The sequence below is a fragment of the Ambystoma mexicanum genome, chromosome 10, assembly GCF_040938575.1.
Source record: "Ambystoma mexicanum isolate Mex_15411 chromosome 10, UKY_AmexF1_1, whole genome shotgun sequence".
In the NCBI taxonomy this organism is placed as follows: Eukaryota; Metazoa; Chordata; class Amphibia; order Caudata; family Ambystomatidae; genus Ambystoma; species Ambystoma mexicanum.
In genome coordinates, this window is record NC_090932.1 from 530154422 (window position 1) to 530181674 (window position 27253).

General features: G+C 47.1%; 1 protein-coding gene across 6 annotated transcripts in view; it reads right to left on the minus strand.

Annotated features, from left to right (window-relative positions):
• The window catches only part of PASK (PAS domain containing serine/threonine kinase), a 2072978-nt gene that overhangs the window by 1452623 nt on the left and 593102 nt on the right, over positions 1-27253 (minus strand). For all 6 annotated transcript variants that reach the window (XM_069618098.1, XM_069618099.1, XM_069618096.1 and 3 more), the window contains one exon: positions 22617-22760. In XM_069618098.1, the coding sequence (XP_069474199.1) occupies positions 22617-22760 (144 nt within the window). The remainder of the gene's footprint in view (positions 1-22616; positions 22761-27253) is intronic.

Sequence of the window (27253 nt, forward strand, 5' to 3'; positions counted from 1 at the left end):
TTTCGGACCACTCGACCCATGTCATGCGTTGGCAGCTTTGTCCCCCACGAGCGCGAATTCCAACATGGCGCCTTAGGGCGGAAGCGCTCAGGGACCCAGTCTTCAGAGAGGAAGTGAGGGAGGAGATAGTTGCTTACTTTGAAGCGAACACGGGCAGCGTCAAGTCGGCTGGTACTTTGTGGGAGGCCTTTAAGGTTGTAATGAGGGGGGTTGCCATTGCTAAATCCAAGGGATTAATGGGAGGAGTCCTGGCAGATCTGCGTAGAGCCGAGATTGAGTTGGAGAGAGAGCTGGGGGAGGGGGGGACGGACACGGAGGAGGTCATTAATCTGCAACAGAGGTGCGCAGAACATTGGGACAGGCTTTGTAATCTGAATTACAGGAAGTACATTGAGAGGTTGCATGCCGGGGGAGACAAGACGGGCAGGCTTCTTGCTTGGCTGTATAAGAGCGAGACCCCCAAGAGCCCCGATCCGATCAGTTATCACTGAAAAGGGAGTGGAGGAGGACACCCAGGAAGGGGTGAATGGAGCATTCGCAGAATATTATCAAGCATTATATGAGGATCAAGAGGGGGGAAGCCGGGAGGAGATAGAGGTAGTACTTGAAGACATAGGCCTGCCCAAGATAAGTGACGAAGAGCGAGAGGAGATGGATGCTCCGATCACTCTGGAGGAACTGCAGGAGATTGTGCGGCAGCTACCCACTTGCAAGGCCCCAGGAGCGGACGGGTTCCCCAGTGAGTTTTATAAAGCGTATGGGGAGGAGGTGCTCCCGCCCATGCTGGAGATGTTTAATGAAGCGTTCGAGGTGGGACGACTGCCGGAATCACTCAGGGAGGCGATTATAGTACTGCTCCCCAAACCCAATAAACCGGGGCATGATTGTGGCTCCTACCGGCTCCTGTCGATGCTGAACCTGGACAGCAAGATCCTGACAGCTGTCCTGGCGGCCAGAATGCAGAGGGTAATAGGCAAGCTGATTCATCCTGACCAGACAGGCTATGTCCCGAATAGGAATATTACTCACAATCACAGACGCCTTCACAGGGTGTTGGAATGGGGGGGCAGTGAGGACAGTGAAATGGCGATAGTGGCGTTGGACGCGGTTAAAGCGTTCGACTCTGTTCGATGGCCATGGCTGCTGGCGACTTTGGGGCAGTTCGGACTGGGACCATGCTACATGAGGTGGGCCGAGCTATTATATAGTGCGCCTCTGGCTAGGGTCCGTACGGGTGCAGTGGTGTCAGATAGATGGCAGTTAGGCAGAGGCACCAGGCAAGGGTGTCCTTGGTCCCCAATGTTGTACATACTGGCCCTCGAACCCTTAGCAGTTTACCTCCGGCAGCAGTATGATCCGGTGGGCATAGAGGGCGGAGGAGAGTGCCATCTTATATCCTTGTATGCAGACGATATGCTGTTATACCTGAAACATCCGGAAGAGAATTTGCAGTATATCTTGGAGGTATTGGAGAGGTACGCCTGGTTGTCCGGCATAGCGGTTAACCCTCAGAAATCTGTACCATTCCCGCTAGGCAGTTATGTGGGGATACCGGCGGAGAGGTTGCCGGTGCTGCGGATTCCGTGGGCAACGAGCTCCTTCCGGTACTTGGGCATTGACGTGTATCACACGACCGAGGAAGAACACAGGTATAATACTGAACTAGCTGTGGGAAAGATTGAGAGGTGCATGAGGTTCTGGGAAAGATTGCCTTTAGCTATGATGGGTCGCGGAGCTATGCTTAAAATGGTGGTGTTGCCCAGGCTCCTGCATTACTTTAATAACATCCCGTATATGATACCTAGGAAGTTTTTCGCTAAGTTACATAGCGTGTGTAGGAATTTCCTGTGGCACGGCACGCGCAACAGGGTCGCATTATGGAAATTGCAGAACTCTTACGAGAAAGGTGGCGTGAAGCTGCCGAACTTTGAGGCCTATTATATTGCGGCGCAACTGCAATATTTGGCCAGGTGGCTTTCAGATGAAGAGACCCCCGAACATAGGCTGCTAGGGAGAGACTGTTCCCCCTTCTATCTGCGGGAGGTGATTTGGGTGACTGGCTCATGGATGAGAGAGCATCCTAAGATGCTAGCCCTTGGCAGGAATATATGGCGGCGTGCCTGTCGGATGATGGGTGACCCCTTGCCGTGTATGCCGCAGTTGCCTCTGATCGCCCTGGCAAAGGAGGACGGGCAGCTGAGAACTATTATCCGTACGTATTGGGAGTCAGTGGGATTGATCACTATGGGCGACATCTGGCAGGATGGGACCCTGATGGAGTTCGATGAACTGGAGGCAGGGTCGGGGCTACACAGGGGTCAATATGTAACATATCATAGGGTGGTCCGGGAGGTCCGGAGCACGTGGCCCGAAACTACTTTGGCCGATGAACCGGATGTCACGCTGGAGACAATGTATGACGCATCAGAGGGGGGACACGAGGTCTCTAGGTTGTATGAGATGTTGATGACAAAGGTTGGGAAGGATTTGGGGCACCTGAGACTGGAGTGGGAAGCGGAGATGGGGGCCCCGATGTCGGATGGGATGTGGGAGCGCGCCCTGGGGTACCACAAAAAGGTATCGAGGAACGCCAGGTTCAAGCAGATACAGCTCTATATTACGCACAGGGCATATATGACCCCTCCTTAGAATTTCCAAATTTCTAGGTAGTGGGCGCCAGGCGTGCCCCAAGTGTAACGAAGAGAATGCGGACATGATACATAAGTGGCGCGGAGGCTGGCAGGGAGAGGTATCACACTTAAGGTGGATTCGGCTTGGGCTTGTCTGCTGGGAGGGTATCCCAGGGCGCGTAAGCTTCGACATGTTGAGAAACTTAAAGATCTGGCCTATGTGCTTGCCAAACGTAGGATAGCCATGGAGTGGAAGAAATGTCACAGGCCGCGAGTGGAGGTCTGGTGGCGGGATCTCCAAAAATGGGCGGATGCCGAAACGACAGCGTGGCAAGACGGCAGTATGGTAGGGGATGAGGAAGAAATAGGCTCTCTCATGGCATGGAAGTTATTGTTAGCTGAGCTGTTTGGTGCGGGATCGGCCCCGGCTGGACTTGAGAGCGAAGAGGCCCCACCGCACGGAACGGACACTGATGGCGGACACTCTACAGGCTCATAGGGGGGAGGGATGGGGATTGCAGTGCCTTACTTTTTGTTTGTTTGGTTTTGTTGTTTGAAGTGTTTTATTTATGTTTCGTTGTAATGTTGTTTGATTGAGATAAAATAAAAATATATTTTAAAAAAAAAGTATGTTCTGTCTAAATTCCTCCCAGTGAACTGTAGTGGAGGATTTGGCTGCACAGGCTATACTTCTCTCGGGACAAGTTTCAGAAAAAGAGGTAGAAGGCCATCAATATCGCCTTTTATTCAATTTCTTCGATGACTAAGAATAGTGTGACTGCTCCTGGAGCGTGAATGTTTCTTCGATCTTTTCCTTTGAGGAGAGATGTCTTTCAACTGATTGGACGATCGTTTCTTCGACAGTCGTTGAGGTGGATTTAGTTGGGGGCCTACCCAACGCTAATTTCCTTTTATGCTCTTTCAGAGCCTTACAAGTCAGACTGACAGGGCTCATATACCGATGTCCTATGCTCCACGCCAAGTTACCACATATACACTCATTGAGGATCAGTGGAGGACATCTTGGCACTGAAGTCACTCTTTTGAAATTCTTTGAACCCAATCTTCGGGTTGATGGGTTTTGAGACAAAGTCATCGTACTCTATCGCAGTTCTGACAAGAACCGAAGCGCGCCTAAGTCTCAAAGTATTCGCTCCCGTGGAAAAACAGAACTGCAGCCAACGGGCACTGCGCGTTATGGAACAAGTTACTTACCTCTAAGTGTTGTTCTCCAGCATGGGTCTGGCATGGATTCACATGCTCATGAATATTCCCATTTGTCAGGCCGGGAATCCTCGGTAAAAAAAAAATCAGTATCAGTTTCGTTTCTGATCTGCCTTTCTCCGTAGTAACCAATCACTGGTCTCTGGGTCATACTGCCCCCAGCCAATGACTGCCCTCTCCCTAAGCCCCGCCTCTGGCAGCCATCCTCAGATTTGGTAGCACGTAAAGTGGCAGTATGACCAAGTGAAGAGCCGCAGAGGGGTAGGAGGGAGGGTTTGCATGTGAATCCATGCCAGACCCATGCTGGAGAACAACAGTTACAGGTAAGTAGCTTGTTCCTTCTCCAGAATGGGGTCTGGCATGGATTCACATGCTCATGAATACAAGAATACATAGCAGTACACACATGCACAACCACGGGAGGTGGCAAAGGCTCATCATTAAGCATTACAACAGAACTCAACATTAAGAATTTCTTACCTCCTCACCAGGCTCACCTTAAGGGAACAGGTTGCGCAGCCCTGCTTGGCCGACCCTGGACTCCTCCCTGGAATCCCGGTCGACGCTGTAGAATCTCGTAAAGGTGTGCGTCGACCTCCACGTAGCAGCCCTGCAGATGTCCAGCAGGGGCACACCAGACAAGAACGCTGTGGTAGCAGCGATAGCTATGGTCGAATGGGCTCTCGGACGGCCGGGCAACGGTCGGTTTGCCAACCGATGACAGTGCATGATGCAGCCGGAGAGCCATCTGGAAATGGAAGCCTTCGAGAGAGCCTTCCCTTGGTTCACAGGTCCAAAGTTCACAAACAGCTGTGATGTCCTCCGAAAACTCTTCGTTCGGTCCACGTAAAACTTCAGCGCTCTAGCTACATCCAGCGAGTGCAAAGTCCTCTCGGCAGGCAAAGAAAGCGACTGGAAAAAGACTGGTAACACCAAAGGCTCGTTGAGATGGAAGTCTGACGGCGCCTTGGGCATGAATGAGGGGTGCGTCCTCAGCACTACCCTCATATCATGAAAGGTCAGGTATGGAGGCTTGCAGGATAACGCCTGGATCTCCCAAGCGTCGTGCGGAGGTGATGGACACCAGGAACGCCGTTTTCCACGACAGAAACTTCAACAGGGATGAATGCAACGCCTCGAATGGCGGACCCATGAGCCTGGTCAGCACCCCGTTGAGCTCCCACGCCGGGGCTGGTGCCTTCACCAGCGGGAATGATCGAAACAGTCCCTTCATAAATTCCTTAACCAGGCGATGAGACCACAGGGATGACCGCCCTATAGTCCTGGTGTATCGGGAAATCGATGCCAGGTGTATCTTGATTGAAGCATGAGATAGTCCAGCTTTGGCTAGCGACAGTAGGTACGGCAACACTTGAGGGGCCGTAATCCGCAGAGGGTTAATCTTCTGTGCCCGGCACCAGATACAGAACCTCTTCCACTTATGTCCGTAGCATTTGAGAGTTGAGGACGCCCTGGCCTTCGCATGAACCTCTCTGCAGTCGGCCGGGATATCGCACCCTCCAAACTCTAGTGCTGCAGAAGCCAGGCCAGCAAGTTCAGCGACTCTGGGTCGTGATGAAGAATGGTGCCTCCTTCTCTGGAGAGAAGATCTGCGTCCATCCACAGCTTGACTGGTGGGAACGCTGACAAGTCCATAAGGTCAGGGAACCAGATCTGTCTCGGCCACGCCGGTGCGACAAGGATCATTCTGCACCGGGACTTATTGAGCTGGTTGATGAGTCGGAGCAGCAACGGCAACGGAGGGAACACATATAGGAACAGGCCGTCCCAGGGGAACGAGAAAGCATTGCCCATGCTCCTCGGTTGGGGAAACCTGTTGGCGAACCTCTGGCACATGGAGTTCGTCACCGTCGCAAACAGGTCAATCTGGGGTCTGTCCCATCGCTGAAAAAGTTGGTCCACTTGGTCCTGGCGTAGATCCCACTCGTGGCACGAGCGCAGCTCTCTGCTGAGTGAGTCGGCAATGGTGTTTTTTATCCCTGCCAGATGAAACAGCACCAGAAACATCCCTTGAGCAACGGCCCAATGCCACAGATCCTGGGCTTCCTTGGATAGGGCTGGGGACCTAGTTCCGCCCTGCTTCCGGATGTAAAACATTGTGGTGGTGTTGTCGGTGAAGATCCTCACTACCTTGCCCTTTAGACACGGGAGAAAGGACCTGAGGGCCCAGAACACTGCCCGGAGCTCCAGGATGTTGATGTGGAGTGGCCTCTCCTCCGGGAGCCAAAGGCCTCTCGCGTGGTGATCTCTGTTGTGCGCTCCCCACCCGTCGTCACCGTCACCTGGTGGGCGGGGGTCTGAAAATCTGTTCCTGCCACCAGATGAGCGCGGGTGCCCCACAACCGGATCGCTCGGCGGAAGTTCTCGTTGAGAGGGATCCTGTCTTCGAAGCTGCCCGTTGCTTGTATCCAGCGGGCGTCGAGGAACTCCAGTAGAGGGCGCATCCGAAGCCTGCACAGGCGCACGAGATATATGCAAGAGGACATCATCCCGAGGAGGGACTTGATGGACCTCATCTTGGCCACGTCCGTGGCCAGCAGACGCTGCACCTTGCCTAGGATGGCCTTTGCCCTTTCCTCCAACGGTGAGGCCAGACGTGCCACTGTGTCAAGCTTGGCTCCCAGAAACAGTGCTACTTGCGAGGGGACCAGGTGGGACTTGGGGAAGTTTATGGAGAACCCCAGGTCCGTGAGTAGCTGGACGGTCTTCGCTGTGTGTTCCACGGCGAGCTCTCTTGTCCTTACGCGGTTGAGCCAATCGTCCAGGTAGAGGTAGACTTGGATCCCCTGTAGGCGCAGCCGCGCCGCCACTGGAGCGAGGCACTTGGTGAAAAACCCTGGGTGCCGATTTCAGTCCGAATGGGTGGGCCTTGAACTGGTAGTGCCACCCTTGGACCGCGAACCTGAGGAACTTTCGGTGTCTTTTTAAAATGGTGATGTGAAAGTATGCATCCTCCAAATCCAACGATGACAGGAAATCACCCTCCTCCAGCTGTCCCAGCACGTGCTGGAGGGTGACCATCCGGAACTTCTGTGCCTTGCTGTACTTGTTCAGTTGTCGCAGGTCCAGGATTGGATGCCATCCTCCTGTCTTCTTTCTCACGAGGAAGTACCTTGAGTATACTCCGGAGCCCCAGAGACTCTTCGGGACGAGCTCGATAGCACCTTTTTTGAGCATCGCCCTTACCTCCAATAGCAGTTGAGGGACATGATTTTCCTTCCTGACCACGGGTGGAATGCGGGGGCACTTTTAGGAATTCGAGGGCGTGCCCCTGGGCCAGGGCGCTCAGCACCCAACGGTCGGTGGAGATGGACTCCCACACGCTGACGAACTTCGCCAGCCGGCCTCCCCCCGGGGTGCTTCGGTGGGGGCCCGACACCACGGTCAGTTCAATCTTGCTTGGAGGACGCCTTGCCGCCTTGGCCTCCCTGGCGACGACCGCGGGGTCCACCCGACTTGCCTCGTCCTCTATAGGCTTCCTGCGACGAGAAGCGGACAGCTTGGCAGTACACAGAGGAGCCACCGCCGGATCCCTTGGAGGCACCCTGCTTACCTCTGGTGCTCCGAAAGGACGGCCTTGGTTGCCGGAGAACGCTGAGGGCCTTAGCTGTCTCCGTGTCCGCCTTGATGGCTTGGAGAGACTCATCCACTGTTTTCCCAAACAGATTGTTCCCGTCGAACGGCATGTCCAAAACCTTGGCTTGTACGTCCTGGCGGAAATCCGTCGGCTTGAGCCATCCTCGTCGTCTAAGGCAAACGCTGTTGCCTAGCTGGCGGAAACCGGTGTCGGCAATGTCCGTTGACACCGTTATGGCGTGGTCCGACGCCACCTCGCCTTCTTATAAGATCTCCAGAGCCTCGGCCCTCTTGTCGTCCGGTAGGAAGTCCAACAGGGGGGCAATCTTGTAACATAACTCCCTGTCATAGCGGGCCACGATCGCAAGGGCGTTGGCCACCTTAATCGTTGTTGCCGCCGACGAGATAACTCGTCGTCCCATTGCGTCCAGCTTCTTTCCTTTGCCGTCCGGCGGGGAAGTTGACGTTGAGGCCGATGCCTCCCCCGCTTTCTTCTTGGCCGCCGCTGAGATGACCAAGTCCGGGGTCGGTTGTGCCCTAAGGCACAAAGTGACCGCGTCGGGGACCCGGTACTTCTTCTCCTACCGATCCCTCTTGGCAGGCGTCGTAGACGGGTTCTTGAGAAGGGTGAGACCCTCGTCCCAGATGTCATCCAGCAGAGGCACGCGAGGAGTGTTTTCCTCTTGGCCTTGCGCCGTTGGTAAAGGAAACCTTCATCCTTCTCTTCGGGGCAGAGCTGGAAAAGCTTGGATGCCCTGGTGATCATTGCATGGAAAGATCCGATCTCGTCGGGCGGGGAGGCCCGGGCTGGGGGCGATGGGAGCTCCATCCCGTCGTCACCGCCGTCGTGGCCGTGTCCATTCCCGCGTCATCCCCAGTTACGGGGGACGTGGGCAAAGGTTGAGTAGGCCACGTGGGCTGAAAAGGCGGGGCTGGATGGATCCGTCTTCTCTTGCTTGGGGGGCTTCCCGCCGGGCCTGGCTCTAGCTCCTCCGTCGAATCTGGTTCCGGTTCCTCAGTCGGTGGTAAGGGCAATCTCGTCTTCATCTCCAAAGCTAGGGATTGTATTGCCAACAAAATGGCCGCCGAGTTGTCCTGCGGCCCCGGGAGCGACGGGTGACTAGGACCCTCGCCGGTGCCGCCGTCGCTCTCGTCGTCCCCTTTGTCAGGATACCTCCCGTGGGAACGGGCCTCTTCGACGCCCTTGACTTCTACCAGCTCCTCCTCGGATGCTGTGTCCGTGTCCACAATGGCCACCGCCCCCCACTCCCTCTTTTTCCGCCGGGGTCTTCACGGGGGTCTTTTCGATGGGTCTGAAAGAGGCTTCCCTCCGCAGATGCAGGGAGACTCTGGGCCCCGAGGTCGCCTCCACTGGTGTAGCCTCCACAGGCTGCGCCAGAGCCACCGCGACTTCCTCGATAGAGGCCTTGGCCGGGTGAATCAAGGCCTTTACCACCTTCTGTGGGCCTGTGGCCTTCACCTTGGGAGGGGTGGGGGGGGGGTCACCGCCTCGCTCCCCCTCAGCTGGATCCTTCGAGCTCGACCGGGGCCTCTCCAGAAACTTTGCCGGGTTCTCGGCCTTCCTCTTCCCTGAGCCAGAGCGTTGGCTCGTGGTTGATGGCGCTGGAGAGGATGCGCCCTGCCTGGCAGCCGAGGAGCCCGACTGTTCGGCGCTCCTGGTGCCCGCGGACTCGCTGTGCTTCGCCTTCTGTTGGGCCCCTGTCGCTGGGGCGCCCTCACAGGACTTAGAAGACCGCTCTGACTTCTTCTCACCTGACGGGCTCTTTCCTTCCAGCCAGTTGGAGAGACAAAGGGGTCGGTCCTTGATGGTCCGTTCCGACATGTTCCTGCAAAACGCACAGTCCTTCTCCACGTGCGTTTTGACCTCATGAAGGCAGTAGAGACATTTAGAGTGCTCGTCCTCCTTGAACACATTCTGCAGCTGGCATCCAGGGCAAACCCTGAACAGCTTTCCGGGCGTCGAGCTTCCCTTCTCCTGGGCCATGTTCGGATAGGCCGCAGAAACTCCTGGACTCCTCCAAGAAGCGTAACTCGACGAAATCTTCACCCTTGAGGGGCGTAGAAAAATCCGACACGGATCCCCATTAATCGGATGTAGAGACGGTGGAGCTTGAGGCTCTATTTGACCGAAAAATTAGAAATTCTCTTCGAAAAAAACGCAAAAACGGAGCAAAAGCTTGAGAGCTAAACACGAGGACTCCCAACACTTGAGCGTGCAGTAAAAATCTGAGGATGGCTGCCAGAGGCGGGGCTTAGGGAGAGGGCAGTCATTGGCTGGGGGCAGTATGACCCAGAGACCAGTGATTGGTTACTACTGAGAACGACAGATCAGAAACAAAACTGATACTGATTTTTTCTTTACCGAGGATTCCCGGCCTGACAACGGGGAATATTCATGAGCATGTGAATCCATGCCAGGCCCCATGCTGGAGAATGATTTTTTCTTTACCGAGGATTCCCAGCCTGACAGGGAATATTCGTGAGCATGTGAATCAATGCCAGACCCCATGCTGGAGAATATGAGTTTCTCAACCCCAAAATGCCTAGGAAACCGGCTTTCTATGCACTTCCAAAAGTACATAAAGGCAAAACACCAGTACCTGGCAGACCGATTGTATCTGGTATAGGATCCATCCTAGAGCCTTTATCCGAGTTTGTTGATTTCTTTTTAAGACCCATGATATGCGAAATGAAATAACATTTAAAAGACACTATTGCAGTCCTCAAATTGCTGAAAGATCGCACTTTTGATCCCGCAAAGAACATAATAGTAACAATGGATATTGAGGCTTTATATACAAAAATTCCCCAGATGGCCACTCTCCAGGTTCTGGAAAAGGTATTGAGAAATGCCCAACCACCAATTGACACTCCTATTGTGCAATTGGCGGAGATACCCCTCACTAAAAACTACTTCCTCTATGAAAAAACATTTTATGAACACATTTCGGCCAGCCAACGCGATGGGGGCTACATTTGCCCCAAGCCTGGCTAACCTGTATGTAGCAGAATTTGAGGAAAAGAAGATCTACCCACCCACAAACCCATGGCGAGAGAAAATAGACCTATTGGCAAGATACATTGATGATATTTTTGATGATCTTTAGAGGAACAGATGAAGATCTCTTGGCCTTCCTCACATGGTTGAACCAACAGAACCCTTACTTGACTTTCACAGAGACACATAGCCGTACAAACTTACACTTTCTGGATCTTAGACTATAGATCAGGAACAATGCAATTACCACTCTTGTATTTAATAAACCAACTGATAGAAATTCCCTTCTGGAATTCTCTAGCTTTCATTCAGCCAGTCTAAGACAAAATCTACCATTTGGACAGTTTTAGATTCCGTAGAAACTGTACCAATGTGGCAGACTACGAAACACAAGCAGACCAACTAAGTCAGAAGCTATGGAAGAGGGGGTATCCCAGACAGGTCATCAAACAGGCAAAGAAGAGGGCGAGAAACATCCTAAGGGACGTCACTTGGGAACAACATACAAAACATAAGAGTCCCAATGATAATATCACAGCCGTCTACACCTACTCCCCCCTTAACGAACAAAATAAAAAAGGAGGTACTCAGACTGGCCGATTATGAATGTAGGGGAGTCCAATCTACAAACACCAAGGTTTGCTATCAAAAGAGAAAAGAACCTGAAAGATTCCCTAATTCACACATATAAAGACACTCTATGGAATCAAGCAAAACCGAGAAGACATGGTCTATGTGGAACGTGCAGTTCTTGTGTAAGCACCATGAGAACCAAGGACATTTATATTAGTTTGAAATATCTCTGGATACAAAAGGATCTCACAAATTGTAACACGAAGAATGTGGTCTACATAAAAACCTGTCCATGCGATCGACGGTATATAGGAATGACAACACGCCCGATACGAACCAGACTGGCAGAGCATCGATCATGCATTCAGACAAAAAAAGTAACGGCACCAATGGTCGAACATTTCATCAGTAAGCACCATGGTCCTCAGGACTTCACATGGTCCGTCATTGAAAAAGTCAACATTCCAACAAGAGGAGAGAACCTCCATGATCTACTTTACAGGCGAGAACAAAAATGGATATTCAGACTGAAAATGGATATCAGTGGTCTAAATGAACCGACGTCCTGGCAAACCCTAGCGACCCTATGAGAAGTTTGCTGTACCAAATAGACGTTTTGCTGTACTAAAATATCAATGCAACTATCAGCTGCACCCTTCCCTCCTCCCCTCACCTCCCCTTCTTTGTCCTCCCATCTGGTGTCCCCCTCTTCCCCTCCCCCCGCCTTTGCTTACCTCTCCCATTTCTGGGTATTTGAAGTTTTGAAAGATGCCTTTTGTATGCTTTAATTACCACCTTGCCATGCATGAAGTTTTGGAAGATGCCTTTTGTATGCTTTACTTTCCACTTGAGCATTATCTGTTAATGTTTGTTCATAACAGTGCTGATGTTCTAGCACACAAGTAATATCTGCCGACCAGTATTCTACTGCCCGATAGAATATATCTGGAAGAGTTGTAGCAGCTTGTGTAACGTGTCTGACGCACTCTGTACGAACACATTGCTATACACACGCATAAACCACATTTGTAATAGGTTTGTGCGGTACTTGTAACTTTACTGATGCATTCTGCACAGATATATTGCTCTGCGCACACACACATTTAAAAAAAGACATTTCCCATCATTCTCTGTCAGAGCAGCACGAGATCCATTACGGACACGGTGTGTCATATGACACCATGTAGAATAATACTGTCTTATATTCTACTCTTTTACACACTGTGATTTATGGAATTATTGATAACGAAGCAGACGTTACTGTACTAGTTGGGGCTACACCCGTTTTTTTATAAAACTTTTAAAATCTGGCGACAACTCCGCCCCCGTGACTGTGCCACGCGACCCCTTCTGCAGCTTTACTCAATACGCCCCTCCCCTTTTGCTCTCAATCTGGCACTGGCAGATCATACACAAAATTTATAATTGGGACGCAACCCATACGGCCGTGTTACAGGACGAGACACCCCTGGAGGAGTACCTATAATCCATTTAGGTGAGTGTCCCCATGCTTGTGAACAGAACGTCACATAAATGACGAGTCAGTCCGTACTTTTGAGTACTTCATATCACTTGCTTCCTCTCCCCATGTTGTGCGTTAGCATTATTTAGACTTCTTCCTTTCTTTTCTCCTCTTTTCGACCGTGCTATTTAAATCTAATCGCGATGGCACGCCCGCATTCCGCACGGCCTGACAAAATGAAAGAGGAAACCAAAATACAACAGGTTAGATGTTTTCAGCAGTGTGATATTTATATTTACATTTATCCAACTGTTTGTAATTCACAACAGGCACTTTAACCTGGTAGACACCAGAGCGTCCCATGAATGTGTGCACATAGGGTATAGCACCCATGTGTTCTGAACCATTTGGCTGGTACGTATATGTATGCATGTATGGAGTGATACATATATATGTACATATATGTTCCCTGTGAACATGTTTTTAAATATTAAGAAAATTGTTCTGTATCTTTTCATAAAAGTGTTGACCCAGATTACCTAAAACCATATATGGGTTCCATCTAGGTTACTTTACATGTGGCTGAGCACTATCAGCACCTGCAGTGAGACTGAAGTTATCCAGTCCCACACTACGACCACCACGATGCGAGAGGACACCAGTGTCTAGGGTAAGACCCCACCTACCCGGAGGGCTAAGTAAGAATTTTTTCGACCCTCTGATTTTGAGTTTCAGCACATTTACTCATTATTGCTCCATGTTCTCTCCCACCCCTACCCGCTTTGTATCCTCTACAGGCAGGTCCATAGAATATAAAAAAGCTAGATCCAGCTGCAACACTAAAACATCGATAACAGCGTCTCATCTACTATCAACTGTTAAAGCCCTGATGAAAGTGGTTCTCACCACTGAAACCGGTCTGCTCATCTTTATACTGTATCTGTGCAGTCCAATTGGATACAAAAAAAACGCCAGATTACAGTTTGATCTTTCCATAAAAATATACAAAAATAGGACAGATCAAGGAATCCTGCTGTGCTTTGAAGTCACAGGGACATAAATCAAATTGAGACAACGCATGAGGATAGAAAAAGAAATTTACACAAGGACTTTCTGGTCCAGTATCTACCATCTATACCCACTTATAAACACCACGGTTGCATGGCAAAAATGCTACAATACCAACCAGGAAACTGTGGGCTTTTTAAAGAAAATCTGCTCTCTATAGAAACTGAATAAAGTTACAAAGTGTTTCACTTAGAGGACAGTCTTTTATGACAGAAAAGCAATGACATTTGACCAAATTTTGGCTCCCTAACAAATCCTTGAAGAATAAATATACTTGAATCCTATTGTGGAACTATTTTACTTAAGAGAAGATGTGGGTGCTAGACCGCCCTTCAGGTCCAGTACGTGGATACCCCTCGTTTACAGTTGTGGCAGGCTGAAGATTTTGCTGGTTTATGCAAGTAGTATGAAATGTTCTTTTGTTATTATAGTTGGGGGGCAGATTGTTAGTGTGGTTGCTGGGACTTTGGCTGAAATGTCAATGGTGTGGCCGGGAACAGGTGGTGCAGAGGTAATGGCCAGGGAGCCCCGGCAAGGTCCCTATCCATTCCCGGAGAGAAAAGCTGTAATGCAGCGCATCCAGAGCTCCAATCTGAGTTTGGGGACGGTCAACCCACATGGGAGACAGCCGCCCAAGGCCAGGGACATCACCCCCGACTATCGTGGAGCTCTGGCTGGGCTGTGTTACAGCTTTTCCCTCCGGGAAAGGACGGAGCCCGTGCCAGGGCTCCCTGGTACTGCCGCTGTGCTTGGGGATGGTCGACCCACATGGGAGACAGCTGCCCAAGACCAGGGACATCACCCCTGACCATCCTGGAGCCCGGACTGGACTGTGTTATAGCTTTTCCCTCTGGGAAAGGACCGGGACCCTGCCTGGGCACCCTGGAAAGGCTGCTGGGCTTAGGGACGGTCAACCCACATGGGAGACAGTCGGCCAGGGACATCACCCCTGACCATCCTGGAGTTCAGGGTAGGGATGTCTGAAAATTGTGTTTTTCCCCCTACATTTTTGACTTTGCCGGGCCCTGTGGGTAATATATTCTGGGACGATTTGCGAAAGTCAGACCTCTTTGGATTCCCACGGGTGTCTTTTCAGAAAGGCATGGGGTTCCCTCTTTTCCTTAGTGGCTGCAACACCCCAGGCCCAAATCTGTGGGTTGTCCACAAAGCCAAATCCAGTCGTCCCCAGGGCGTGTGGTGTACCAGTGGTTTATCCTTTTCAATTTGCACCCAGGTAGGTGCTCCCACACATGTGGGATCCTGTTTTTGTAAGACACTGTGGGAAGGTAGGACATTTGCTTTCTTCTCTTGGTTTTCATAACCTTTTCATACATTTGCTACTGCACTTTGTTACACAACCCTTTCATTTTCCAAAAGTAACCTACATTTAGTCGCTACTTTAGGCACTGTACACTTTTGTAACCTGCACAAGTCACCTATCCTTCAAAAGGTCTGCCTGTGCTCTTTCAAAACATGTAAGCTTGCTATTCCTCATCACATGTGGTTTCTTTATTTTCAAATGCCAAGTATGTCTGTTTAGGCCGTAAGAATAAAAATCATGTGTACCATGGCTTCGTTTTTTGGCTTGTGGTATTGCTTGTTTTATGAAACATTACGAAAAATGTGTGATTTCCTAACTAGAAGAGTCGGGAGAACGTAGTGGTGCATTGCTTTTCTCAATATTCAAAGAAGCCATTATCGTACAGGTCCAAACATGTCCCGCACATACCATTTTTTCTGTCATTTTTCCAATTCTTTTCCCCAAGCTATGGATTTTACCTACATTGTTGTTGTCCGACCTGCGCAAATGACCCCTTCCTAAACTTGGAATTGTGTCTTCTTTACAGAAATGTATGCCTTTCTCTTCCCATTCAGCTTTCCTACCCTCCTCATTCCGTCCAAGCATGTACTATTGAAAATAAATTGAAAAATCGCCTACCTCACAAAACCAATGGTAACTTAATGAAAAAATAATAATTTGTTTCTACTTAACCTGTTCTTGAAAGTGTGGAAAATGGCGAATTCAGAACAGCAAATCATTTGTTCTTAGCTCTTACAAGGAAAAAACCACAGGCTTCTTTGTACATCATTTTATTGTAATTTTCTGAAAAAACACAAAATGTGCTCTGATTTTTGTTATTTTCTCTCACCTCACCTCCCCCACAGCAAAATAGGATTCCTTGGTGGTGTTAGGACCGCGTACATGTGGGAAGAAAAGGGGCCAAATTTGGCTGAGATAGCTCATGTAACACAAACATTTCAAGGGATTGAATGCGACATACCGAAATCTCCATAAAACGTCTCATCATTGGGAGGGAAAACCCTCAGCAGTTAAGGGGTTAATTGATTCTAAAAATGGATCTGGGGAGAATTAAGGGGGTTTAAAGTGGCAGATAATATCTGCAGTGACCACTTCCCCATCAGACTTGATATTGGCCTGGGCCACAAAGATGCCTCATTAAGGCAGGTTTACTTGCCGCAGGCATCCTTGTCCGCACCGCGAGGTAGACTAATGATAGGAGGGAGGAACTATTGAGGAAGGCGGTCCAATCGAGTCCACACAAACTGATGGCGATATTTTCAGGGACTGGGGAACACAATTTTATTTTAAAGGAGTTTGGGTCATTACTGTGTAATCTGTCATTGATGTTTACTCGGATAGCAGGTAAAAGAAGGGCAGCATCAAGGACGGGTTGGTTTGACCGGGAATGTACTAGAGCCAAGTCTCAATTACTCTTAGTATTGAAACATCCCCAGGCCTCCAAACACTTTGTGCAAAGTCCCTTTTTGAGAAGGATTTGACCAGGAGAAAAAGGTCCACTGAAGATGAGGCATGGGACACACGGGTCAGAGAATCCCAGGACAATGATTTAAAACTCTGGGAAATTGCAAATTATGGTCCATTTTACACATTTAATGAGAAGGCCCCGGTCTCCAATGTATCTGGACCTGGCTCAGATGCATACTTTTTCATCTATATAAACTGCACAGGGAGGGGAAGTAAATTGTAACCCGCAACCATGGACTATATAGGGAATTTGTAGACGGGGGGCACTGCCATAAGGATTTTCTCAGTGGCAGAGATAACTAAAGCCATTGGTTGTCAGCATTGCAATCGGGCCCCAGGACCCGATAATATCCAGGCTGATCTGTTCCTTATGGCCCCAGAATTGTGGGCCCTGTTTTGACCCAGGGGTTCAATGCTACCTGTGGGGGGGAATGGGGGTGGTTGCCCCTTCATGGTCCTGTGGGACTATCCACTCAATATACAAAAAAAGGTCAACGGGAGGCCCTTCCCTCATATAGGCCAATTTCAATGTTAGATTCTTTTTAAAATCTTTGACCGTGCGCTCCTGGCAAGGATAGAGGAGTGGGTTGTGGACAATGGGGATTTCGTCTGGGCTGGGTACGGCTGAGCAGTCTCTCAATCTCTGCATGATAATCTCTCTATATAAGGGAGGAGCCCATTTATTTGGCAGTAGGACTTGACAAAGTCAACCGATCCAGGTTGTGCGCTGTGCTCAGATCCACGAATTTCCTGCCAGCGTGCGCCAGTCTTTTGGCACGACTCCATGAGTCCACACAGGGTTGTGGCAAGAGTGTTGCCAGCGGGAGATGTACGTCTTCCTTTAAAGTGGTCTCAGGGGTGCGCCAAAGCTGTGTCCTGCCTCCCCCCCTGGCTTTCCTGTTTGTATATTAATGATTTGTACGATCGCCTATTGAGTTCCTTACCCGATGTTCCCAGGATGGGTGGCCGGCATTTGCCGGTTTTGGAGTACGCTGATGATATCGTTTTAACGGCACGTACGCTGATGGCTCTTCAGAGGCTTATCTCGGATTATGCTTGCTTTATGGGGAGCCTGGACTTGGTGGTCAATGCTGTGAAGGCAGGAGTGATGGCCTGCCATAGAGGGAGGCGTACTGTGAAATTCAAGGGAGTGTATTGTAGGGGTGCTCTAATCCCCAGGGTTGACAATTTCAACAACCTGGGGGTGAGGTTGTCCTCCAATTTTGGTCTGAATCTTCATGCGAGTAAACAAGCGGCTTGCTTCAAAGCAGGCATTGGGAGGCATCACCCGTCAATGGGTATGTTTAGAGCCAAACCAATTGACCTGCTGTTAAGTTTTTTATGGCAAAGCAGCTAGATTTGGGGTGGAGTTGTGGGGTTATACTAGTGTTAATTCTAGCCAAGTAGTAGAGAACACATTTTTTTTTATTTTTTTAAATATCCTGGGTCTGCCACCTAGGCTCAGAATTTCAGGGTACATTTAGAATTGTGCTGTAAATTCATTGTTGTCCACTGGCTCAGGTTATGGGCCAATGAAAAAGCAGTCCTTACTCATGAGCAGATTAACTTCATGATCGTCTAAGACATTGGTGGCATGGTCCCGTGGTTGAGCCATATTAAGGAATAAATAATGAAACTCAACATTACGCATTTGTATCCACCTCTTAATGTTATATCGCGAGGGGGGGGGGGATAAGATTGCCGACTACCCGTTTTCATGATCATGTTGGGGCCATATGAGAGCGCCTGGAGCTCTTGAAACTTAATAACTGAGGGCTAATGACCATCATATGTCTGTCAACATCCAAAGGTACTTATTGTGGGCGGAGTCACTGGCGGAGCGAGTTATCTTAACTAGGGCAAGGTTCGATTGTGTTCCATTAGGGCTGTGGTGGCAGCATGGTCTGGAGAGCCTGGCAACCGGTCCTGCCCCTTGTGCGATAGTGCATATGAGGATCTCGCCTATTTTATATTTTTCTGTCCAGCTTCTGAGAGACCCAGGGGTTCTCCGTTACGCTCCTTGTTGCGTGAACTAGTTTTTGTACAATATCCACCTGCACTGACTTTTCTATTATGGGTCGACTCTTCACGTGTTGGATGGACTCTATCTTACTTAAAAACAGCACTTTATATAATAAAGTGGCTCATCAGACACATGCTATGAAATGTGGTTTTTGTATGATTATTATGGATTTTATGATATGTTGACTGATAGATGTTTTTATTTTGGCATCTGTATTGTTACGTACAATATGTGGTTCTGTTTCAGGCCTTGCGCATTTCTAAAAATCCCACTAGAGCAGCAGGGCACGTTCCTAAGTTTACATACTCTACCTAAGAGAAATACACTTGCCCCATGGTGACGGGTGACAAAATATTTACCAGTATTTTCTGTAAAACAGAGCATGAAACCATAAGCACACTTCATATTTGGTGCAATGCTGCCACTCAAAAGGCATCCATGCTCAGTGACCTATTCGCCAGCTACTGCAAACAAAGTTGGTTTGCAGTAAATGTCAAATAAAAGTTTCAAACATCCCCATACTCGCCAGCAAGGTCCAGTACCATGCAAATGGTACTCGCCCTTCATAAAATCTACTTGCTAATGCGAGTGGACTAGTCGATTTTGCAAGCCCTGTCTTTATACAGTTTTTATGGAAAGTTTAGTACATTTCCAAAATGAACATCATGATGTTGAAAATATCCTGCAAGAAATCTGGCAAATCAATTATCTCCACTACTGGGGACAGCGATGCAGACAGTTCAGAGGACTCCCGTAAACATGACATGCAGTAAAGATTCTGAAAATGGATCACATCTGTACATGCTTATTGTTTATTGCGTTTTAGTTTACCTAGTACTTTACACAATACATCTCCATAAAAAATACACATTATAAATGTACCTACACAACAATCCAGAGAAGAAAAAAATTACATTTCCTACAGTTAATAATTTAAAAAGAAAACAACACAGGCCTAAATTAAAACCCAATCAGATATACATCAGGTTAATCAGAGACTCAAATAATACACTAAAAATCATTGACCTTCAAATCCCAACGTTGCTCTCACTTTAACTTCCGACAACATATACTCTCAGGGGATCCTAACCATTTATGGAAGATGCCTGTTCCTACGGAACTTAGCCTCAACCACTTTGTAAGCGCCATACCACGTCCAGATACACAATTTAATCCAAAAATATCCTCCATTATAGTGTCCAAGTTCTCAACACATTTTCCATAATACCTTCCGTAGTTGCTCTTAAAAATAGGGCATTCCGTAAAAAGATGTTGCACCGTTTCAATTTCCTCAACATTACCACACTCTACAAAACTGATTAGCTTTAGTAACCCCGCTCCAGGAACCTGTTCTCACTAGAACAGGAAGTGTATCGAGCCTTACCAACATAAAAAAACATCTCAAAAGAGGAGCAGGGAATTGAAATATATATTTTTGGGCCTTTTACATGGGAAATGAGTCTTACTAAATATATTCAAAGATTACAACTTAGTCATGATATTGGGCCCACTCCCACTTTTCTGCACCTTTTTTAACCGATGATAGCAATGCTCCCTCCACAATGCGTCCAGTCTGGTGACCGTGCCACTTGTTCAAAAAGATTTTAATTGAGCACCATAAATACAAGGTTTGTTAACTATTTCTTTAAGTCTGACAATAGTGAGCCATTCTCAGCACACATGTTGATAAAAAGTTTGCCTCTATTAATCTTTATTATTGTTGCCATAGATGTTAAACTCAATTCAAGCCGAATAGGCTTGCATCGGCCTAGCATTAGTAAGGCCCAAGATCTTTGTCAAAATTACACCATTCAACACATTTGCCCATCTATCGAGGTCTTTATATGAGCTTTTCAGGGTGTACGTTATGCTATTCATTTGTGTCTATACATTGATATCAGCCCTACCAAGCTATAGCCTGCATCACTATACATTATTTTTTAAATAGCCAGTATAATGGAGGTGGCCTTTGTGCGACACCTCTTCAGGAGAACCTTGTCCCCTTTTTGGGGGACTAATGTCATAGCCCAAAAAATAATTAAGAACCTTATCAATCGTGCCGTTGATTGTTTTGATAATGTGCTTAACCCTAGACACTTTACCAAAGAACATGCATTTAGATTTAGCCAAATGTATCCTCAATTCATTTCTAGTAGCATTCTTAATTAGAGCCTGCGCATGCCAATAGATTACCATATAGGTGTTATCTCTCATAGCTCTGCTATCCCCATTCGTCTAGAAGTGAGAGATAAATGAGGCGATCATTCAATAATTCTATGTGGGGAGTCCAACCACATATAATCTTTCGACACAGAGCTCATATAGCTTCTAATATCCCTTAGGCGACGATCAGTCCAGCGAATACAATTTCAATTTGCATTAATATGCATCTCACCCACTTTGTCGAAATATACTAATTTGTCTATCTTTATAGTGAGTGCAAGAATAGCATGGCCAATATAGTCGTTAAAACAGAATCTCACATCTTCAACCAGTGAACATATAATTTCACAGCCAAAAAAAAAAATCCTCAATAGTACTGGTCTTTTCACCATTTCTCCATGCGTGACCGGCGGTATATCCCTGTGGATTGTACCACTGAATTGCTCTAACTCATAACTGTAAAAATGCTTCTTTCACTACTGTACCTTGTTGTTATACTGTAAAGCGCTCTATAAACCTAATAAACAAACTCGTGGTCATAGAAAAATTCCATCCAAGACCGGGCAGTCTTAGCCGACCTTTGCCTTATTTTACCCCTATTTTTAACTGGGATAACACCACTATTAAGGATGGTGTAATTGCAACAGCCTGCATTACAGTCCCCCCAATCAGCACCCCACATCTATAATACTTTTTTGCTATTGCCGCCATTTTAGCTATGGAGATTTGAGACATCAGTACTAAGCCCGTCTGGTGGGTCGGACACATTCACCACCAAGCCATCGCACATTCTGGTCTACTTCGACCTCTAGCGTCAATATATTAGGATGTTCATTATCAGGCTCAATCATATGCACTTTATATCAGTTTGCACATAACATCAATAATACACCATACAGACACCCTCTTCACCCATCTGGCAGGTTTACCAAAACATGTATAGCCATCAAATGACACTATTCATGAGCCAGGTTTCTTGGAGTAGAACTATGTCTGAGCCACAAAATAACGATTTTGATCCATTCTCTGGAAACAAATGACCATGTCCCCTCATGTTCCATGTCTTTACCTAAAGTGGATCAGGAATTAAATGTTGGTGCAGGAAGGAATGATGTAAGCCAGTCCCAGTGAGTTTTCCTAACAGCATCAATAGTGGGACGTCTGCCTGCGCTTGTCATGTGCTCGTTGGATTGGATCATTTCTCCGCAAACCTGTTTTTTTGCCCCACTCGTTCTATTCTAGGACTAGCGGTTAACTGTGGTGGCTGGTCAATATCATATCTGCACTTTAATAATGATGTTGCATTGGCTCTGATCAGAGAAACCACCTAAGATGCAGAACAATAGACTGTAGTCACCGGTCTACAATAGCCCTCAAGTTGTTCAACATAGTTAAAATCTGCTGTTGACAATTTGTTGCGCAGGGAAAGGATTAAATAATTGTAGAACAGAGCTTCTATTTACAGGTACACTGTCACCTTCGAACAAACTAGGAATAGTGAATGAAGTAGGTGGTAAGGAATGTTCCATCCACTGAGACTCTAAGTTAGAATCTACGGTCACTCTCTCTTCCACCACTAGAGTTCACATTTTTCATCTCTTTCACTCACTCATCCAAGCTATCAAAGTGAAATGTCTCAATTGAAACCGACGCATCACCCCTTATTTCTTTTATTCTAAAGGCACTGATTTATCCGATGCATCTCTTTGTTCTCTATTTAATAACCAACTGGTTAAATTGCCATTTTTAGTAAAGGCTCTCTTTATTCGCCTCGCTGCCTTCCTGCATGCTTTCTTAGTTTTTGGGTATGGTTGTTTCCTCGAAATGCAAATGTAAATTCTAAGCCTCTCCCACTCACTTGTCCAAGTAATATAAGGCCAAATGGAGTTGAGTAGGCTAGAAGTTAAGTCTTTTGTGCATCATAACTTTGATGTTCAGTGGATTCCACGCTTGACAACTGTGAATATTCAAGCATGTGACACTATGAAAGATCCAATGCTGTCGAATAGCAACCCCATACAAACATCAAAAACAAATTAACAATAGTACAAGAAAGTGTTGGTACTCACATCACTTGTAAAGCGGACCAGAGCTGTCAATCCCTCCACAGCTTCTAAAAGAACCAACACAAAGTCAGTATCTGCCTCGCTTCTCATCTTCCTCACCCACAGTGAGACAGGAATCTCCTCTCCACTGCTTGTGACTGCATCCACCTGTCGGGCAAATATTCAAAGAGTTCAAATGTACATCATACCAGCATACGATCACCTTTTGTCAATTTGTTATACTGCCATCATGACTAGTTTTTGTACAGCTCTTCAACTGGGTTTGTAAAGCACTTTGGCAAAACTATCAATAAATAAAAAAATTAAATGCAAAGCCCTTCACTACACTGCTCCCCCTACACTACATCTTCTATTCTGGAGTAACACTCATCTAAGAAGCCAGGCCATAAGATCAAAGATAACTCTCTGTTTATAGAATGAGCTGCATGCGGGATCACACTCAGTCTATGGTAGGAGCAACAGATAAATGTTTAACATTAGACCTGCTAGCATGGTTGCACTGTTTTGTGCATGCATATCTATTTAATAACAAACTGACAACTGTGACATGTGCATGATTTATCACATGCCTGGAAGCTTATGTGACCCAATTCATCTTCAGGGACACCATTAAACAATTCAAATGTAAATTCTAAAGCTACAGCTGTAGCATCAATTGCTGAAGGCTAAAACATAAATTTTTATACAGTAGATTTGAGCCTACAATAATGGAACCAGCAGGAACAATACAGGAGAGTCGATACAGCAAAAGGGTCAATGTTAATGGTAAACAGTTAACCTGAATAGTAGCTGTGAGACAACAAAGGGTGTCTCACTTGCTAGTCCCCAGGGATCTCTTTCGCTCTCAGGTGGCCAAGGATTGGTGATCGCCTTTGGGTCCAGACCCTGGGGGTCGACCATTGCGGAAGGATTACCTGGGTGAGGGATCTTCAGGGAGTGGGGATGAAACAGCCGATGGTGAGCCGTGGTATCCCCCCTTTCCTGTGCCCATACCCCCATCCTATTTTATAGGATTCTCAGACGTTCCAGCCCACACCCCCTTTCTACACAAACACTGGGCCGAGGAAGAAGAGGCCAGAGTAAAGAGGCTATCCCTTGCATATCCCATTGGACATATCCAGTTAATAAGGTCAGGCACAGTCAGGCACTTGACCTTAATCATACACATCTGATGCCCATTAGATCCCTGACACGGATAAAAGGCAGAACATGGAGACACGAAAAGGAGCAGTTCTTCTGAAGCGGAGGCGAACGCACTGGAGCAGGACAACTGATCGAGGAACAAAGAAACCCTAAACATCCCTGCAGGAGGTTGTTGCCTTCAGGAAAACGTGAAAGACATGAGGAGAAAGCCAAAGCCCAGACGAGAAGAAGCCTGCATTGTTTTTCAAGGACGCCAGCGACCCTCCTGGGGGAACGGCAGAGTGGGGAGGCGAGGCCAAGCCTGTGGTATTAACCTGGACTCCTGAATCAAAGCGGAAAAAAACAGAAAGCAATGCACACAAATGGGAGTTAGCGAAAGACATGAAATGCCAGTTTGTGTCAAGGATATATCGAAGCCGCAACAGTGCATCTCCGAACTGAAGGTTGTGCGTGTGCTGATGAGACACGAAAGAAAGCAAACTTGTAGTGAACTTTAAAGTTAACAGTGACTGTAAAAGCAGTGATACAGAGTAGTGGAGTGGCTCAGCGAAAGCAAACAGCCCACTCGAAATGTTGGATGTTTTGTTATAAAGCGACAAAGTGAATGAACTCTGAAAGGCGGGACGTCAAGATGAACCCTGAAGAAAGGATAAGTTAAAAAGGTGATTGCTTTAAGAGAAAGATTTCTTTGAACTTTTCTGTTTGTGTTGTGGAACTACCCAGACCAAGAGGCACTGGAGTAAATACCACAAGGGAAAACTGAAGTGAAAGTCGAAGTGGTCCTGCAGAAGTTTGTGGAAAAGCCTTGCACATTCAAGTTTGACATCAGTGAAGGGTCCAAGCCCGACTAAGGGAGACCTGGAACATGAAATAAGTTGGGGGAAGGCAACCCCCTAACGAATGTCAATAAAGCTTGGGGAAGGGGACCACTGCAAGTGCTGCGATTGCGAGGTCCGAGCCCGATTTAGGGAGACCTATGTGAACTATTGATGCCCTGAGAGGGACGGCCCCGACTGAGGGAGACTTATGTTAACTACTGATGCCTTGAGAGGTCCGAGTCTGACAGAGGGAGACCTAGGTGAATTATGTTGAACTGCGAAATAACATTTTGGTGAATTTAAGTGACTTTAACATGCAAGGCCAAGCAGGCCTCGACCCACGTTGTTTTGAACTGCCTTTTTTTGATAACCTGAGCCAGAGTGCGTCACCCTGTCTAAAGGGGCCGCCTTACTCTGTGCTGTCCAATGTAGGGAGGAGAGCCGACTCATTCATCTTAATCCTTTATGTCATAACATTGACTTTCCTTTGAATACACATTCCCGTTTACACGCCTTTTGTATAAGAGATAGGGCAGGCATTTATTTTTATTTTATTAATATAGGCCATTTTGATTTGACAGACCGACTAGGACTAAATTTACTTTATTATTTGATGGTAGAGACTACTCCCATCCTAGTTACAGGGCAAAGTAGGAGTTTTTCCAAACCCAATGACTTTAATAAAAGTTTTGAAACATTTACCTCTTGTGTCAGTGTCGTACTTGTGATACCTTACCTCCCTTACATAGCTTAATAAAATTGATGATTTTAAAACAAAATTTACACTGCAAATGTCACGCCTATAAACAGTTGTGTACTGGCACGTTATAAATGACTTATCATATCTGATCATATCAAATGTATGATTGGTGTACTTTGTATACGATCGGGTAAAATAATGTAAAGGTTGACCAAGGTGGTTATATTTTACTTCCCTGGTCCTACTAATGCTTTCCTGTCTAGGGGTGATGAGCTCTGGTAATGCATTAAATCGGCCTGCTGTTGACCCCTTCTGTATTTATTTTAATTTAAAAGAAGCCATTTCAAAATAAGGTTAATTGATTTCTTACAGATATTTAAATCGGGCGTTATCGTGCACTACATCTCAGTCTCATAATTCAATGTACATGTATCCCATAACCGAATTCAATTGCTGTAACAAGGTTTAAAATTATGGCAAATAGAAAGAAGATTAAAGCTACAACAGCCAGATAACACAAGCACACAGTAGAGGGCACATAAAACGGAACTAAGCATCCGTTAGAAGCTTAATACTCCAATAGTATTAATTTATTTTGAACATTTGTAATGTGCAAACATATCACAATAATTCACACGGTACCTTGCAAAATAACCTTGCATGGAAAGTTGGTTAAGGGATGGTTTCAGGGAAAAGGCAGGCATTCAGTTTCTTTAATTGATGGTGGTATGGAGTGTCTGAATAATTGCGAGATTTCCTAAGTAATGCTACTTGTATGGCAGATCATTACATCCCATGGAAGAGGACTTTAAAGCTGGGGTTTGTGTCAGTTAACGTAGGGAGAGCAGAGGGGTCTTCAAAGAATGTGAAGGGCAATAAGATTAGTTAGGGATGATAGTCCTATTCCACATATAAAATCGGGTTTTTGGAGGACTTCAAATATGCATCTATTTAATGGGGAATCAGTTTGGCCATTGAAGGAATGTAGGGATGTAATGTCTATGGCCTGCATTGAAAAAACATGCTTTTTGGATAGAAGCGAGGAGATGTCACTTTTAAGACTGCTACAGAAGTCCAGCGTGTGGGTTATCAAGGCTTGGGTGATGGCATTGATGTTGGTGTTGCAGAGATAGTTTTTCATGTCTCTGATGGTTCTAGGAAAAATACCCAGAAATGGTAGTTAGCAGGAAGGGATTGATGCAGATGGGAGCATAAGGTGAGAACTGCCCTTGGAGAGCAAATGATCAGGAAGTCTGGTTTAACAATGTTTAACGGATGTGAAGGAGAAGAAGAAAAAAAGAAACATTCAGTAAAACACGTTAAACTGGCTAATAGTGAGGGCCTTAGCAATCCCATTATCTCTCTTGCTCCGTGAATTTCTAGGGGGATTTTAACCTGGAGTCCCACAAGACAAAAAGATCAAGAGCGTGGTGCCATTCAATATCAGCCAAGTCTCCAAAAAAAAAAGAAATATATCAACAAGAAAAAGAGGAGTGGGGGGACCGCACTCTCCGCGGACCAAATAGCGAAACCACAATTGAAAAAAAGAAAGCAGCTCACAAAAAAAGAGGGAAAGTTAATAAATGTATTGGTTTTACAAAAATAACACGGCCGGAGTAGCAGCAGCAACAACAGAGGCAGGACGCCCGTGGGCACGGCCTGCAAACAACGTATTTCACGCTCAACTGAGCGCTTGGTCACGTAAAGGAAAGAAGGACCAGAGCACAATATCAACTGGAGAATGTAGTCCTTTTGCTCCGTCAGTGGAACTGAAAAGGTGCATGTGGGACATGGAATATGTGGCAGCCATATTGGAATGGAGAGGCAACAGGTGCCAGCAATGGGAGCCAGAATTTGTCCCATAAAGAAAGGGGTATATATATCCCAAGTCTCACTTTGTCTTTACGCTGCATGCTCTTTTACTCCTTTTCCCAATGTTCTCTACTACATTTGCCTTTCTCCTACCATCCCTCTTCTCT